Source organism: Athene noctua, chromosome 2 (genome assembly GCF_965140245.1).
Source record: "Athene noctua chromosome 2, bAthNoc1.hap1.1, whole genome shotgun sequence".
Taxonomy (NCBI): Eukaryota; Metazoa; Chordata; class Aves; order Strigiformes; family Strigidae; genus Athene; species Athene noctua.
Window position 1 is genome coordinate 65,539,581 of NC_134038.1, and position 15,412 is coordinate 65,554,992.

Genomic DNA, 15,412 nt, shown 5'->3' on the forward strand with positions numbered 1-15,412 from the left:
CAAGCTCTACTCTTCCTCTTTGGAAATGAGGCCTTGCAGAGGCAGAAGTGCAGTGCTGCTGCCTCGTGCAGATCTTCACTGATCTAGACCATGTAGGGAAGGATGATGGTTGGCATTGTGGTGTGTGTGCTTAAATGCTACTTTAGTGTTAAAGTTACTCAAGCTTTAAGGTTGCTAGAAGTGATTTGTTCCAAGTATAGCCATCATACTTTTAATGACTGGCCTGGTGGAGACAGCTCTATCGTAAGCAGTCATTGAGCTCTGTCCATAAAAGCTTCATAGATCCATTGCTTTTTTCCTTGCAAGGAATGCATAAATTGATCCAAAGTCAAAAACTCATCTTGTCTAGCATAACTGTGCTAAAAATCAACATTAACTTGTTCCTCTGGGAATAATAACTGTTTTGTTCCTGGTGTGTAACAGTAACAACTGTCTAACTCTGACTGCAAATAAAAATAAAAGGTCACTGCTGTACAGTCAAACACAACCTCCTTTATTTTTTGATAACATAACCTCAGTGTATGGACGTGGTTTACAGAAAAAAACACTTATGTGAACTGATTTAAATGAGTGCATATCTGACATTGAACAATATGTATGAATAAAAAGCCTGGATAGGGTTTAGAATGTGCTTTTGTCATTTTTGTTGAGAAAAGGTATGCTGTTGCTTTAGGTCAGAGCTTAAGGTTGGATCATAAAACAACTTTTGTGAAAAAGTAGCCTTAAATTGTAAATCTTTCAGAAGAACTATGAAGTTTTGCTGCTTTAAAGTTTCATAAAATGTAATTTAAGTCTGAATTTGTAGAAGAGAGGGCCATATAAAGTATCTTCTCCAGTTCTCCAGTTAGTTAGGTAAGTGTTTAGTACTTAATTTGGTGTGGGTATGGTTGAGGAGTTACATTAATGGTTGAATAATTTTGTGTTCAATATGATATTTATAAGTTAACTGGTATATTACATTGCATTACAACTACATTCTGTGTTTCTAAGTGGCATACAAACTACATTCTATCTACTTTGTGAAGTCAGACATTTCTTGGCTTTTGTCTTCATTTTTTTTATCTTCTTCCTTCTCAGTAGCATAAAAATGTTTGAATTTCAACAGGATTCTCTTGGGTTTTGTTTTTATCATTCTAGCCCATCACTATTTTTGTGAAGTAAAATGTATCTGCTAGAGAAGTTAATTGTCTACAAAGTGTGTTGTAATCGCATCTATTTCACAAAATGTTTTGATTGCTTTGTATAACGGTATCAGTGTAATGGAATTTTTGAAGAACTGTTAAAATGTTTCAAACACATTCATCAGTCATTTTGATGTTGTTCCTTGTTTTAGGTTCTATACGTGAAGAAAATGGAATAAGGTGGCATGTTTGTCCATATTGCTCTAAAGAATTTAAAAAACCAAGTGATCTAGTGCGCCACATTCGCATTCATACTCATGAGAAGCCGTTCAAGTGTCCCCAGTGTTTCCGCGCCTTTGCTGTTAAGAGTACTCTCACAGCACACATAAAAACACATACTGGCATTAAAGCTTTCAAGTGCCAATTTTGTATGAAATGCTTTTCCACCTCAGGGAGTTTAAAAGTTCACATTCGTCTACATACAGGTAAGGCCTCAAAATTGCTTTTGTATTTTCCATGATGGGGGTGAAACCTCAAATGAAAAAAGACAATGTGAAGCGCTTAAACTTTAGATATGTCCATTATATCATTGATACCTATCAGAATGAACTGGTTTTAATGCCTTGCACGATCAACTTTCTAGTGTTTTATGGCTTTGAAACTTTGGGCTCTTAGAAAAGCCATGGACATTCAGATTTCTTATGATGAGTCAGCTCTTACTCCTTTTTAATATTGCTGTTGTGAGTGCATTTAACTGTGCTTTCTCAAGCTTCATACTCTTAGGATTTGAGTTCGGATTTTACTTTTCCCCAGTCATCTCTTGTATTGATTCTGCATCTTCCCTCCCCCCACACTTTTTGATAATTTCACTGTATCACTCAGGACAACTTGGTTACTTTCCTTTTTATCTTCAACAATAAGGTGTTGCTTGGTGTTTTCACCAGTATACGTGTTTTCAGTGTCTCACACTGCATACCCTAAAACTCCTCTGTTCGTATGGTCTTTGTTTACATCATATATGATGTCTTCAATACCTGTTTTTCTGTGCCTGAACTTCTGTCCTCTGCGTAGAGAAAAATGAATTCTCCACTCTTGGTGGACTACCTGGTTGTTTTCCAGTTTTCTTTCTTTGCTCTTGCAGGTAAATAAGTTTTCAGTAAAATAAGCTCGTAAATGTGCTGCTCTTTCCTTTCACTCCTGTTTATGTATTTACATTCTGCAAAAGTATGTTTCATTGGCTATGTGTATTTGGTGTTCAATATGTTTTATAGTCAGATGCCTTTAATCCATGAAATAGCAATGTTGGATTTGTCTGCAGAAAGTTTTTCACTCTGTTATTTTTGAAGTTGTAAACCAGTATTTTTTCTGTTACTTTAAAGTCACCCTTACTTTAATTAAGAAGTCAAACTCATTGAAAGTGGCAAAAGCACTAGGTGGCTTGAAAAATAAGTAGTCCAGTGTTTGTGGAATTCCAGCATGTAGTTAGCCGCTGTTCGGCATGCATATTTTTCCTGTCAGAGATGTTCGCTTCTTCCTCTGTCTAGCAGGTTAGGCTTACTGGGTCAGGTTACAGGTTCAGCTAACCCCATATTCTGTCTCTGATAGCAGTGTGTGGAAAAGGGGAAGCCTACAGTAATGCCTTCTTAGCAGCGTACAACTAGCTTCCACTAATCTTTGGGTTGAGGGCTTTATGAAGCAGACTCTACCTCTGCACTAAGCAGCTCTTTGTAGATTTTTGTTCCAAAGAACTTAGCTAATTGAATTTGAAACCATGTGAACTTACTACTAGAACAACCTAACACAATGAGTTCAAATGTTGAACTGCATGTCTAGTGAAGTGCTTTCTGTTGCTTTAAATATTCTGCTCAGTAGTTTCAGGTAATGTTTTAGTTACTGTGTTGTGAGGAATGGTTCATTCTTATTCTTGTTCATTTGTTCCACCTGTGATTTTACAGAGCTTTCTTCATAATACACAGTCATGTTTCCTAGACTTCCAAGTCCAGGATTTCCCCTTGAAAAAAAGCCGAAAGTTCATCAGCTTCACCTGTCTCTGTAGCTTACTAGGTTCTCCAGTGTCCTTTCCAAGGAGAGATATCTACTGGATTTTGCATTGCAAAAGTCTGTCTTTAATAATACCTGTTGGCATGCTTTTTTGACTGCCATCAAACAGTGTTGATGTTTTCAGAGACTGATCTAGACTAATTTCTTTAAACTTTTTCACATCACTGTTCCTCTGTTTTATCCTATTATATATCATTTGTCTGTGTTTTTGCTAATTCTTTTTTCTCACAGTTTTTTAGCAGTTTGTTTTGGAAGGACATTTGACTTGCTATCTGCAGTTCTTAGGATAGCTGCTGGAACCCTTTGAAAATTGCTGTCACTTTTTCATCATCCAGTTTCCTGATGATGAGCTTGCTTAAAGTGATGTGTTACAACCAGTTAGTAGTTCAGCAATTTCATATTTACTTTTGATTGGATTTTATGGATCTGTTTTGAAAATCTATTTTAACAATAAGATATAGAAAATAGAAAACAAAAAGGAAAATGCAGAAAAGAGAATCTATTCCAAAGCTACATTTCCAGGGCTGTGGAAATAAAATTACAAACTAACATTATTTTAAATCTTTTGCAGGTGTTAGACCTTTTGCTTGTCCTCACTGTGACAAAAAGTTTAGAACATCGGGCCACCGGAAAACTCACATTGCTTCACATTTTAAACATACTGAACTAAGAAAGCTGCGGCATCAACGTAAACCTGCAAAAGTTCGAGTAGGAAAGACAAGTGTTCCAGTACCAGACATTCCTTTACAAGAGCCCATACTCATAACTGATTTAGGTAAAGAGCGAGTAAATCTGTGCTCTCTTGAAATTTGGATTTCACTGGAAAACAGAGGTCACAGTTTAATAGAGCAAACACATTTATGGCCTATTCAGAAAGATGCACTTTGAAATAAGTAATCAGAAATGATCACGCTTCAGAAAAGTGCTGTATTTTATAGTTTGCTTGTACTAGAATTAATAAGAGTCTTTTTTTATTTACAGAGAAATTCTATAATCCTTACCAGAAAAAAGTGTGTGCATTTTTTACATTAGGTTAGGAGTTTAACTATTGTTAGACTGTTGGTATAGAAAAGATGACAGAGAGTTCATGAACTAGATTCTTCTTAAGATGATCATGTTTATTCAGATTACATATATTAATGAGTTGGTGTTGTTGTATGATTTTAGTGTATTTGCTATAATTGTAACCTCAACTGAATTAGTGGTAATATTTCAAAAAAGGGCAGAATAATTCTGGAATGTACTATAGAATATTTATACAGTTATTTTAATTCTACTGTAGAATAATTGTTACAACATGACATAAAACCACTTTTTGGAAGAAGGTAAGTTGTAGTACAGCACAATCAAGACAATATATAGGTTGTCACATAGAGGTCAATGTAGTGGGCAAGGTGTTTACTCTCCATTGTTGTTTGACTTGCTAGTCTGCTAACCCATGCCTTGTCTGTTGTGTAATCATCTTTGTATAGTAGAATATGATACTGGTAATATCTTTTTAGCCTAAAATCTTTACCAGTCTCTAAAAATCCTTTTGCTTTCACTGCTTCCAAGAATTACTGTATGCAAGAGATAGTTATTTTGGCATCAGGTATAAGAAACTTAAATTTTCAGAGTAGCCACAAAACTTAGCTAATGGCTTCAGATATTCAGATCACACAATATTTCTTTCTTGAGTGAACCCTGGAAACAGGTACAGTCCTATTTCCCGATTTTAAAGAAAAAGGTGATTCAACACAATTAAGATCTGTGCAGTGAAATTCCAATTTTGGGAAAAAAGTTAATATTAACAAAGAAGAAAGACTATAAAAATGGTTTCCTACAGGTACTGATAACACGTGAACTGTGCTAATACTGAAATATTCAATGTAAAAATAAGGATTTCCACCATTTGTCTAGAAGATGTTATGTTTTTTCAACCCATTAACAATGTTTCCACCATTCCCAGAAAAAAAATCCTGCTGCATTTAGAGATGTCAAGTTGCTAATACTGTTGCTCTGTACTAGTGTTAATTTCTGAGTGGCACCTTTGATGAAAAAAAAGTTTATATTTTGCATTTTAATAAAATCTAAGGTATTCTAAAAGTCTATTAAAAAAGTTCTCAAATTGTTCTCTACCTGTTACAATTCATTTTCTTGCATTAGTTGTTGGTGTTTATTGACTAGAAAATGAAAAAAAAAAATTTAATTTTTCTAGTGTGTACTGTGCTTCCAAAAGTGGAACTAATGGGAGAAGAAATAATGTTTTTATAGAATGTTCCTACTGAGAACTGTTTTGCTGACTTGCTATATCCACTATAGAGCCACCTTTAACTGTTCCAGCCGTTTGGAGAAAGGTTTCACTTATCCAAGTTGAACAGATTGAGTAGATAGTTTGGAAGTGTTCTATTAGGAATTGCCATTATTTCTGTTCTGTCATGTATGTTACTAGGAATTTCTGCAGTGCTTCTGCAGACCAGAACCATTGTAACCTGGGATATGCTCACAAGTTAGTCAGCTATCATTCTTTCTAAGAATTAACCATATTCTGCTTTTATATGATCAAAAATAACTGAGAGTAAATATTTGTCATACGAAGTTCCTTCTCTGATTTGGAAGACTTTGTCATGTTCTGTACACTGCTACTAATTATCATCACAGAAGAATGCCAGAAGGAATTTAGAAAGTAGGGTTGTGGTTTTGGTGGGTTCTTTGGTTGGGTTTGGTTTGGGGTTTTGTTGTTTGGTTTGGGGTTTTTCTTGGGGGGTGGGGTGTTGTTTTTTGGTTTTGTTGTTTTTGTTTTTTTTTTTTTGTTTTAAAGAGAAAATGTTTTCTAGACCAGCTGAGTTAGTTGGGGTAGGTGAAGGAGGTTTTGGCGTATATGTATTTATAAATATATGTGTGTATAACATACATATATATATATATATATATATGTATATATATATAAACTTTTTCTGAGACAGATAAACTTCTTTTTTCATTGTTGCCATCTCTTCTCAAAATTGAGAGAATTCCCTCTCCTTGTCTTCTGCCCTTTTCAATTACATTTGGAAGTCAGCAGAAACCCTTCAGGCTTTCCTTTCTTAATATGAAACATAAGCATGCTAGATGAAGCAGTCTGAAGAAGGAAAAGACAGCATAAAAGGCTTTTGTGGTGAATATTTAGGACCATAAAAGAGTCTTTTGCATATTTGCATCACTCCTTCAACCATGTACATTAGTATTGTGATGAGCACTTTTGAGTTCACAGATATGTGAATGATGATTAGGTTTTTTTACTTGAGAAGTCTGCTAGTGTTCTCATTCTGTCACTCCTTTCTGTTAGCTGCTTCTGAGACAGCATACTCTTGCATCACCAGTTGGACATATAGTAGCAGGAACTTATAACTGATTTTCCAGAATGACACTTGACTGACTTCAGGAACCAGTGTATAAAGAACATTTGTTTTAATAAGTTGGTCTGAGGTTTTGGCTTTGGTTTTTTTCCAATAGATTTTTGGATGTGCCCAGAGAATTAGCAAAACTGACTGATTAACCAAAGTAGGTGATGTGCCAATACAAGAATTTTTAATGGACTTTTTTATCCTTTTAAGTAAGAGCAGATGTATATCATGGTGTTTTATACTTTTCACAAAATGCATATTACATATTTGTCAAGTTACACTGTATATCTGGGCTACACTGATTAAATATCATTTGGTTAAGGTGGAGTTTGGAAGAACAAAATATTATTTGATTAGCAGTGAATTAATGACTGCCAGCTTTTTTTAAAGTTAATGCTTATTTTGGACATAATTCATGCTTAATATAATGAGGTGGACCTATGGATAAAAGAAGAGCTATCACTAAAACAGATAACATGTGTAATGTAATATTTATAATGCTAAATAGATGCATGCATAATTTTAAATAAGTGCTGAAAACATGCTTGTTTTCTTTATATTCTTGTATACTAAGAGTTTAGTCACTTTTTTTTTTTTTTCAAATACTAGCTCTTGAGACTGCTATAACTTTGGAATAACTTTACCAATTAATTTTTCCTTTTTGTGTTTGTGTGTTTATGTGTGCAGGTCTTATCCAGCCAATCCCAAGGAACAGCCAGTTCTTCCAAAATTATTTTAACAATAATTTTGTGAATGATGCAGACAGACCATACAAATGTTTTTATTGCCATCGAGCCTATAAAAAATCTTGTCATCTTAAACAACACATCAGGTAAAATAAATACAAAGGAGAAAATAAATGTATGTAAAAACAAATTTATAGAAAAGCGTGCCATTTATATAATATTCACTGACAGAACTTTATTTACTGTCTCTTAAACAGTGAACCAGTGGTAATTGGTTTTTGCTGGTAAAATTGGAGGAGGCTTTGGACTAATTTATATGTATGTGCAGTCCTAGCAGTACAAGTGGTGGTTTTTAGTGTGCAGTTTAGCTTATTAACACTTGGACTCTTTTTTCCTAAACTACGTATATAAATAGCAAATATTACATGGGAATTCTTGTTGTAATTTTGTAATTACATAGTCCAGATCATCTGCTTTTTATGCAACTTCGGGTTTTTGAGAAGGAAACGAGCTTTTTATTCTGTGTGCTCTTTTCTGTGTACTAAACCTAAAAGAATTTAGGCTTACATTGTAATTGAGTTCTTGGGGATCATTTTGTTCATTGAAGTTTGGTTCAAGTTCCATATACTGGATGTTTGTTACAACCATAAGGTCATGGAGTCACAGAAAAATTTATGTTGGAGGGAACCACTGGAGGTAATTAATCCAATCTTGTTTTCAGAAGAAAGAGTAGCTTCAAAGTCAGATTGAGTTTTATAGTCAGTGAGTTTTGACATTTAGTCAAGTTACCAAACACTGCTCCCTGATTTATAAACTGTGAATAACTGGAGGACAAAATATGAAAAAAAAAAACCCCAAGCAAGTGGCAATCTGCTTGTTCCTGCAATGTAAGCTCTGTACCGTTTTCTCACTTTCTCTAGTTCAGATCATGGTGAGTTCCTCATGTTCTCCTTAGAAATCAAGTTTAGTATTGGTAGGTTCTCAAACTGACTGAAACAGTTCTTGGTTTCTATATGCTGTCTCAATGGGAGAGGAGGAAGCCTTGCAATATCACATCTTTTCCTTTTGTAGTATTCTACCTAGATTTCTCACTGTCATTTGTAGACACAATCAAGCTGGATTGATTGAAATCAAAATAATTTTAAATTAGTAAATGTTGCTGGTTTGCGTCATTACCACCTTCATTGTAGTAGTTAATTTTAATTGTGTTTCACAGTTGTCTCTATTTTCTTAGAGTGTAACTGTCAATAGTTACCATTAAAAAGTTAGTTGCCACTAAAGAAGGCCTTATTTAGCCTAAATATAAGCTAAATTTATGCATGCTTTATGGAAGCATTTATGTAGTTTACAGTTTTATTTAGATTTGTAGTTTTTCATCTTTCATTTGTTTTAGAGAAATGTACTTGATTGATTGGCCTAGTTCATTTTTGTTTCAGTTTTGCCAGAAATCTTGGAATGGAAATTGAAAGTGTTTAGTTACACAGAACATGAACAGCTCTTAAGTAAACACTTGGTGTACATGCACTGAATACAGTTACTTTTTTTCTTGTCAGAATACATTTTGTGTTTGAAAATTCTGTTCTTCAGATACCTGTGCTTGAATTCATTCTGCTGCTAGGTATACAGGTACTCCAGCTCAGGATAAACCATCTTTAAAATCCCTGTTACTTATGTGCATCTGTATTTTTCTTCTCCTATACTGAAAATATAAAGATGTGATGGGGGTACCAGTCACTTGCCACTGTGCTGCTTCTGATTGATCTTTGCAACAGTGCTGAGTGAAGCCTTCATTAGGGGTTTTGTAGAGGAATTGGAAACTTTTCCCTTTTTCCATGTTTATTCTTCCTAAGTTGGTATTGCTATACCTAAACTACTAGACTTGACACTTGTGTGGTCAGTCTGTCTTCATGGAATGATGCTGATCATTGCTTACAAAGCTTGTTTCCCTCTTTGAAAGCTTGTAGTAGGGGTATTTTCGGTAGAGCAGTGACTGAATAGTATGTCAGATTCTCCCAGGCACACCAAGGAAAGGTTGGGATACCCTAGTGCTGATTTCCATAGATGTGTATTGGTAGCAAAACAGTAATCTTGATCTCAGTCACACTTCTTTATTATGGAATCTGATAGAGTGTTCATAGGCTTCTAAGGTTACTATAATCATAAGCTATCCTTACCTTTTCCCAGTTTTGTTGAATCCTTCTTCCTTTATCTTCCATTTCCTAGCATTCACATTGCCTTCCTCCTAGCTCTTACTCTGGGGATGCTATGGTCATAACCCTTAAAATTCTCATTTCACTCTGCTCTATTTCCTAACCCATCCTTCAGTCTGCTTTATAAATATTTCCTCTAACACTTCTGGAATGAGAGATACATAGTGAGTAGGACATGTTGGTAGCATACGTGAGGGAGTTTCCCCACTTGAATATTGTTTTCAACAGACCTGAAAGACTGGTTGTACTGTGCCTTGTTCAGGAGGTATTCAGGATGGACACAGTTCTTTTTCCAGAAATTTCGTAATTAAATGTAGTAGCATTATGTAATATGAGGAAGACTGTATATTTTTCTCCAAACTTTTTCTTTAGCTGAATTGTGGAAAATACATGTGAATGATAATATACTAGTCTGAAGAAAGATAGTATATTATCTGGCATGGAAAAATTCAACCCAAATATTGGTTTGATGGGACTGTAGAACATAATTAAAACTGTCAGACAGTATTGCTTCTAGCCCTGTCACTGTTGACATGCAGGTTGTTTGTAATTTGTTAAAGCTTTTATGTCTGGATTTTCACTGAGGCCTCTTCCATCCATACAGCAGTTGCCTTAATGGGGTTTATTTTGCTCATTTTAAAATACAGTCTTTTAATAAGTTTGTAAGTCAGGCTGTTAAAGTAGATTTAACTTCTGCTTTCTCTTAAAAAGGTCACATACTGGTGAAAAGCCATTTAAGTGCTCTCAGTGTGGAAGAGGTTTTGTGTCAGCTGGAGTTCTGAAAGCACATATTAGAACACACACTGGATTGAAAGCTTTTAAGTGTCTTATATGCAATGGGGCCTTCACTACTGGTGGTAGCCTCAGGCGACATATGGGGATCCATAATGACCTTCGACCGTATATGTGTCCATATTGTCAAAAAACATTCAAAACATCACTAAACTGTAAAAAACACATGAAGACCCACAGGTATGTTTACAATTTTTATATGAATCCTTCAATGTATTTCAGTAGCCCTTCCTTAAAGATACTTGGAAAGGCATCTTTGCCCTGTAGCAAATACTGATAATTGAATAAGTGTATTTATTTATGGGTAGCAAACACTTGGATAGCTTTACTCTGAAGGTAAATTATGGTGTATAATCAAAAAATTCTGTAAATAGTTAGGATAATTGTCTAACTGAAGCCATAGAAAGACCTTCTTACCTTTCTTTGCAGATACGAACTTGCACAGCAACTTCAGCAGCATCAGCAGTCTGCTTCAATAGATGATTCTACGGTAGATCAGCAGAGCATTCATGTTTCTACGCAGATGCAAGTGGAGATTGAAAGTGATGAGCTACAGCAGTCAGAAGCTGTTGCAACAGATCAGCAGGCTATTTTAGAATTAGACCAGCAGCCTGTAGTAGGCACAGAAGAAACAGCACTAGAACAACAATTGACTGATCAGCCTTTAGAGCAAGATGAGGGTGAGTATTTGAAATATCGTAAGGTTTATAATGAGGTAAGTTTAGAAGTTCTCAAATCACTTTTTCTTCACAAATGTCAGTGATTTGGGTTTCAAGACAATGCAAGTAAACAGCTAGAAAAATGCATAGAGTAAAAGATAACTCCTTAAAGTATATTGTACAATTTCTTTCATTCATTGGTCTTTAGGTTTACTGTTAAAAATATAAAAATATTAAGGTTTACACCATTTAGTTGTATCAAACAAAACTACTAAACCTACCTACAGAAAATAGTACTATGCATACAAAACTTTACCAAATCACCTCTGTTATTTACAAAAAGCACTGCTAAATAGTCTGCTTGAGAAGTAATACCTGTCTTTTGAGGTGGGAGAATACAAAATGTTTCATGTACTTATTCTATTAATAATAGTGGAACAAAGTATTTTGGTTTTGCTTGTTTCTTCTTTTCGTGATGTAATGAGTTAGCAAGTACTTCAGAGAAATGTAAATAAAGCCTACGAAAAGCAAAGATTTAAATAACCTATTCAGGTAATAATTTTTAAATTAAAAATAATAATTTATTTTTAATGCAGTAAATTCAGATGACTATAAAATGTAGGGTTTTAGGAACAGCTGAATTATCCAGTTAATTATATCTTCTCCTGTTTTTCTTTTGTTTTTGTTTTTCTCCTCTTCCTTTCCCCATTTCAGATAGATTTGTGACATCTCAGCATGCTTTACAGGAAAATATCACTCAATTTGAACAGCAAGCTATAACACAGCAGCCATTTGATCAACAGGGCTTATCACAAGGTTAGTAATAAAGGTTTTTAAAGTCGTTTTTATAAATCTGGTTTTACAGCATAGCAGTCATAAAGCATTTCAAAAGTGGGCAGCCACAGTCAAAGTAACTGCAATGCAGAGAGCTTGCAAAAACTGTTTCTTAAATTACTATTTTGAAACTATATTTGGTAGCATATTTTCAATACTTAAAATATAAATGAATTGTGCTTTTATGAGCCAATGTTTAGTCATTACAGTATGGAGTTTATAGTCAGGCATTTCATATTCTTTCCTTGATTGTGTTTGAAATTGCTGTGGCAGTAGGCAGTTTATACAACTTTCCCCTTAAATATAGGCGCTCATAACCTGAGATGAACAGAATCATGGCCTAAAATTTGACTGAGTAGCTGTTGGGATTCATTATTAAAAAAAGACAATGCAAAATATAATCATGTAAAAATCATATTTTCACCTAACTGCAGCAGTTTGCTTTTCACTGCTGGAATTTGTTGCTTGATATGAAGCTAGTAGTTTTGTTGTTTTGTGGTTTTTTTTGGGGGGAAGGTGGGGAGTGGTGGGGGAAGGGGGCGAGCAGGGAAGGGGTGTATGTTCAAGGGGTTTTCATATGTTTTGGCTGGGAAGCGGACCTCACTGGCTAACCAGGTGATCTCTTCCTCCTTGTTTCTGACTTCACCAAATAGCTTCATATTTATATAACTTGTAACCAGTAATTGGTATTCCATATGCTTAAACTCCTCTGTTCTTAATTTCATTCCCTGTTTAATTGCATAGTGCCTTTTGTAAAAACGTAATTGACTGTGCTAAGTTGCATGACACTGTGAAGAAATAGTATGATTTGTTGCCGATTTTAATTCTCTAGGTTGTGATGCTTTCTGTGTAACTGAGAAAAAAGCCTAAAGTCTCCGCCTTTATTAAACAAGTTTGAAGCAGATTCTGTTAAAACCCTGTGGATTATTTTCATTGGTTACCTTTTACAGTTTTCCAAATGAATGAAAAGAGACTACAGAAAAAAAAAAGTGCAATCTTTCACTCTGTGTTACTCTCAAGAGTGGTGGTGTTTTTTGTTTGGATTTTTACAGCTCCTTAGGATTTGAAAATCCAATAGTAAACCTTGTTTTGTTGTCTTATTTAGACTTCTGTTTCTATGTATGTGTATCTTTCTCCATTAAATAAATATTGAATGCTGAGTGATTTCTTGGGGCGGAGGGAGACTCTTGTAGATCTCACAAAACAATTCTTTCATCATCAGAAATCTAGGCTGATCATCGGTACATTATAGAATTGGTACAGAGAATCAGAACTGTGGTGTGGCTTTTTTAAAGTCTCATTTGTATAAGATGTCTCCTATTCTACTTGGAATCTCATCCACAGATTCCCAACTCTTTGAAGTTTCCTTGAAGATCCTGGAGCCCTTCAAAATTTTTGAATTTCAGGTAGGTAAGCATTTGCGCGGATGCATGCGTTAAATTGGTCGACCCTCTCCCTATGTCTGCATCTGTGCTTCATGCTCCTAATTTCTTTTTCCTATCAGCTAGGCAAAACATTCAAGCCTAAAACACTATGTCTTTTTTATCCTTGATATTCATAGACTGTAATGTTAAAATATTTTGGCTCAGTGTTTATTAATAAAACAATGTAGGAGTTTTTAAAAATATCTTCGATAGGTTTTTTTATTTTTCTTTTTCCTTTTTTTAAGAAAAAAAGGAAATCTTTGCATTTCAGACAGATGAGGCTGATCTCTAGGTCTTCACAGGCCTTATCAGAACTTTGTTTATTCTTTCAGGTTTGTTTGTAATACTTCCACAGAATTTCTGGTTTGTTCAGATAGATTTTCTTCTTGATATGTTCAGACATGTGAAGAAGTGCAGATCTTATGAGGGTACTGTTGTATCATAATCTGTTATTCTTCTGAGCTAGATTTGAAGACTGAGAAAAAGGACTTCAGCGTTCTTTGTAGTTTACATATTCAGGCGTCTTCATTTCAAGACTTTTTAGGGTGATCAGAACAACCGAATGGATCTTTTATCAGAAAATGTCTTTGGGTTATTGAATATCATCTGTCATGAAATGTGTTTTCATGTAGATTCATATACCTTTTCTTCCTTTAAAGTCTTCCTGTAAGCATGGTTGAATGTTAATAATTCAATTAGTGGTGATAGGAGAGTGATCTTGAAAAAAGTCCAAATACTGTTATTCCGTAGCCCATGCAAATATGGCCTTGCTACCAGACTGCTGTTTTGCTTTCCTAAGAATTCTCAGGACTCGGAATTCCAATTCTTTCAGTACCTATTTACACATTGATTCCAGTCAGTACTGTTCATCTGGTTCCAAAAGTTACCTAGGAAGCAAACCTGCAGAACATTTAATTGCTAGGCACTGACCCCTACTGACATCCACATGTGCATGTAGATGTGTTTGTAATGTTAGAATTCAAATGATCTGTCAGTAAAGACTTCAGGTTTTGTCTAAGCTAAAATACTGTATTTGCTATGAACTATCATACTGTTGTTTTCTCATTCTCATGTGTCAGACACATCTTTTCACTAGTAAACCGATTTCCAGAGTCTTCTATTTTTTTCAGTATGTTTTGATAAGCTAGAAGAGAATAGGTTATGTCCTAAAGCCAAAAAAAACCAAGCAATGCAAATGATTACTTGTACTGAAATAACACAAAATCTAATGACAGTTTAAGAGTAGTAAGTAATAAGAGACTCCCCTTATTATACAGAGCTTAAAATGCTCTCTGTTCTTTGAAGATTAAGCAAAAGCTTGTGGAAAACAATATATAATGATGAAAACAAGCAGAAAATGTGTCCTGGAATTTAATTCTGTCTCTTTCTCAGACTGAATGTCTGGTTTCTGGTGTTTGGTGTTGTGGGTTTTTTTTAATACTGTTCTGTAGAAATAGTATGGTGTTAGCAAATGCCTTTAGCATGCTCAAAATTGTCAGATCTTTCTAAAATTTCGGGTAGAAGTTTACCTTCATACTAGGTATTGAGCAAAATGGATTTGCATCATGTATAATCTTGTTATGGCATTGGTTTACATTTATTCCAGAACTACTTTCAGAAGTTGTATTTCTTTCTTCAGTTTGTCCCAAAATATCTCTAAGTTCAGAACTGTTCTTCCTGAGCACTTTGTGGCATGATCCTGGGAAATTTTTCAGTATGTCGATACTTGTTTTTATTAAAACACTGTGAAGTGAAATAGGTCATGGTACAGTAATTTCTTTTCCTGTTCTTAGCTAGTAAAAATTACTTTTCGATTAAAGAAAGTTTCAGTTCTTTTAGATAGCTGTTTCTTTGTACATTTAATAGTCATGTCCTTTTTTTTTTTTATATGTAGGGCATGGAAGTGACATCACTTTTGCTTCAGTTTCTTGAGGCTTGGTTTTTTGTGTTCTCATCAAGTGTAGTCGGAATACCATTTTTCCATAAAGGTGCTTTTAAAATGTATTTGAATTAGCAGCCCTCTTACCACCATAAAGCTTTGCATCGCTGTTCTTCAGGCTACTTTTTTTTCATTTCACTAAGAGTAATTGAGGTGCAAGTTCAAGTTGTTGAATCTTTTTTTTCTTGGAATCTTGGTAGTTCTAGGAGAGAAATTAATGTACCAGTTGCGGCATTAGGTTTGGTGATAAATTACAAACAGACTAATGAAGCTTTCAAGATTTGTTTGCATTTGTTAGTTTTCATTCTGTGCTGTAAGCAA

General features: G+C 34.7%; 1 protein-coding gene across 6 annotated transcripts in view; it reads left to right on the plus strand.

Moving 5' to 3' along the window:
- The window catches only part of ZNF236 (zinc finger protein 236), a 91,452-nt gene that overhangs the window by 44,477 nt on the left and 31,563 nt on the right, over positions 1-15,412 (plus strand). For all 6 annotated transcript variants that reach the window (XM_074899320.1, XM_074899321.1, XM_074899325.1 and 3 more), the window contains 6 exons: positions 1,334-1,606; positions 3,754-3,957; positions 7,235-7,379; positions 10,155-10,415; positions 10,665-10,915; positions 11,609-11,710. In XM_074899320.1, coding sequence (XP_074755421.1) covers positions 1,334-1,606; positions 3,754-3,957; positions 7,235-7,379; positions 10,155-10,415; positions 10,665-10,915; positions 11,609-11,710 — 1,236 coding nt within the window. The remainder of the gene's footprint in view (positions 1-1,333; positions 1,607-3,753; positions 3,958-7,234; positions 7,380-10,154; positions 10,416-10,664; positions 10,916-11,608; positions 11,711-15,412) is intronic.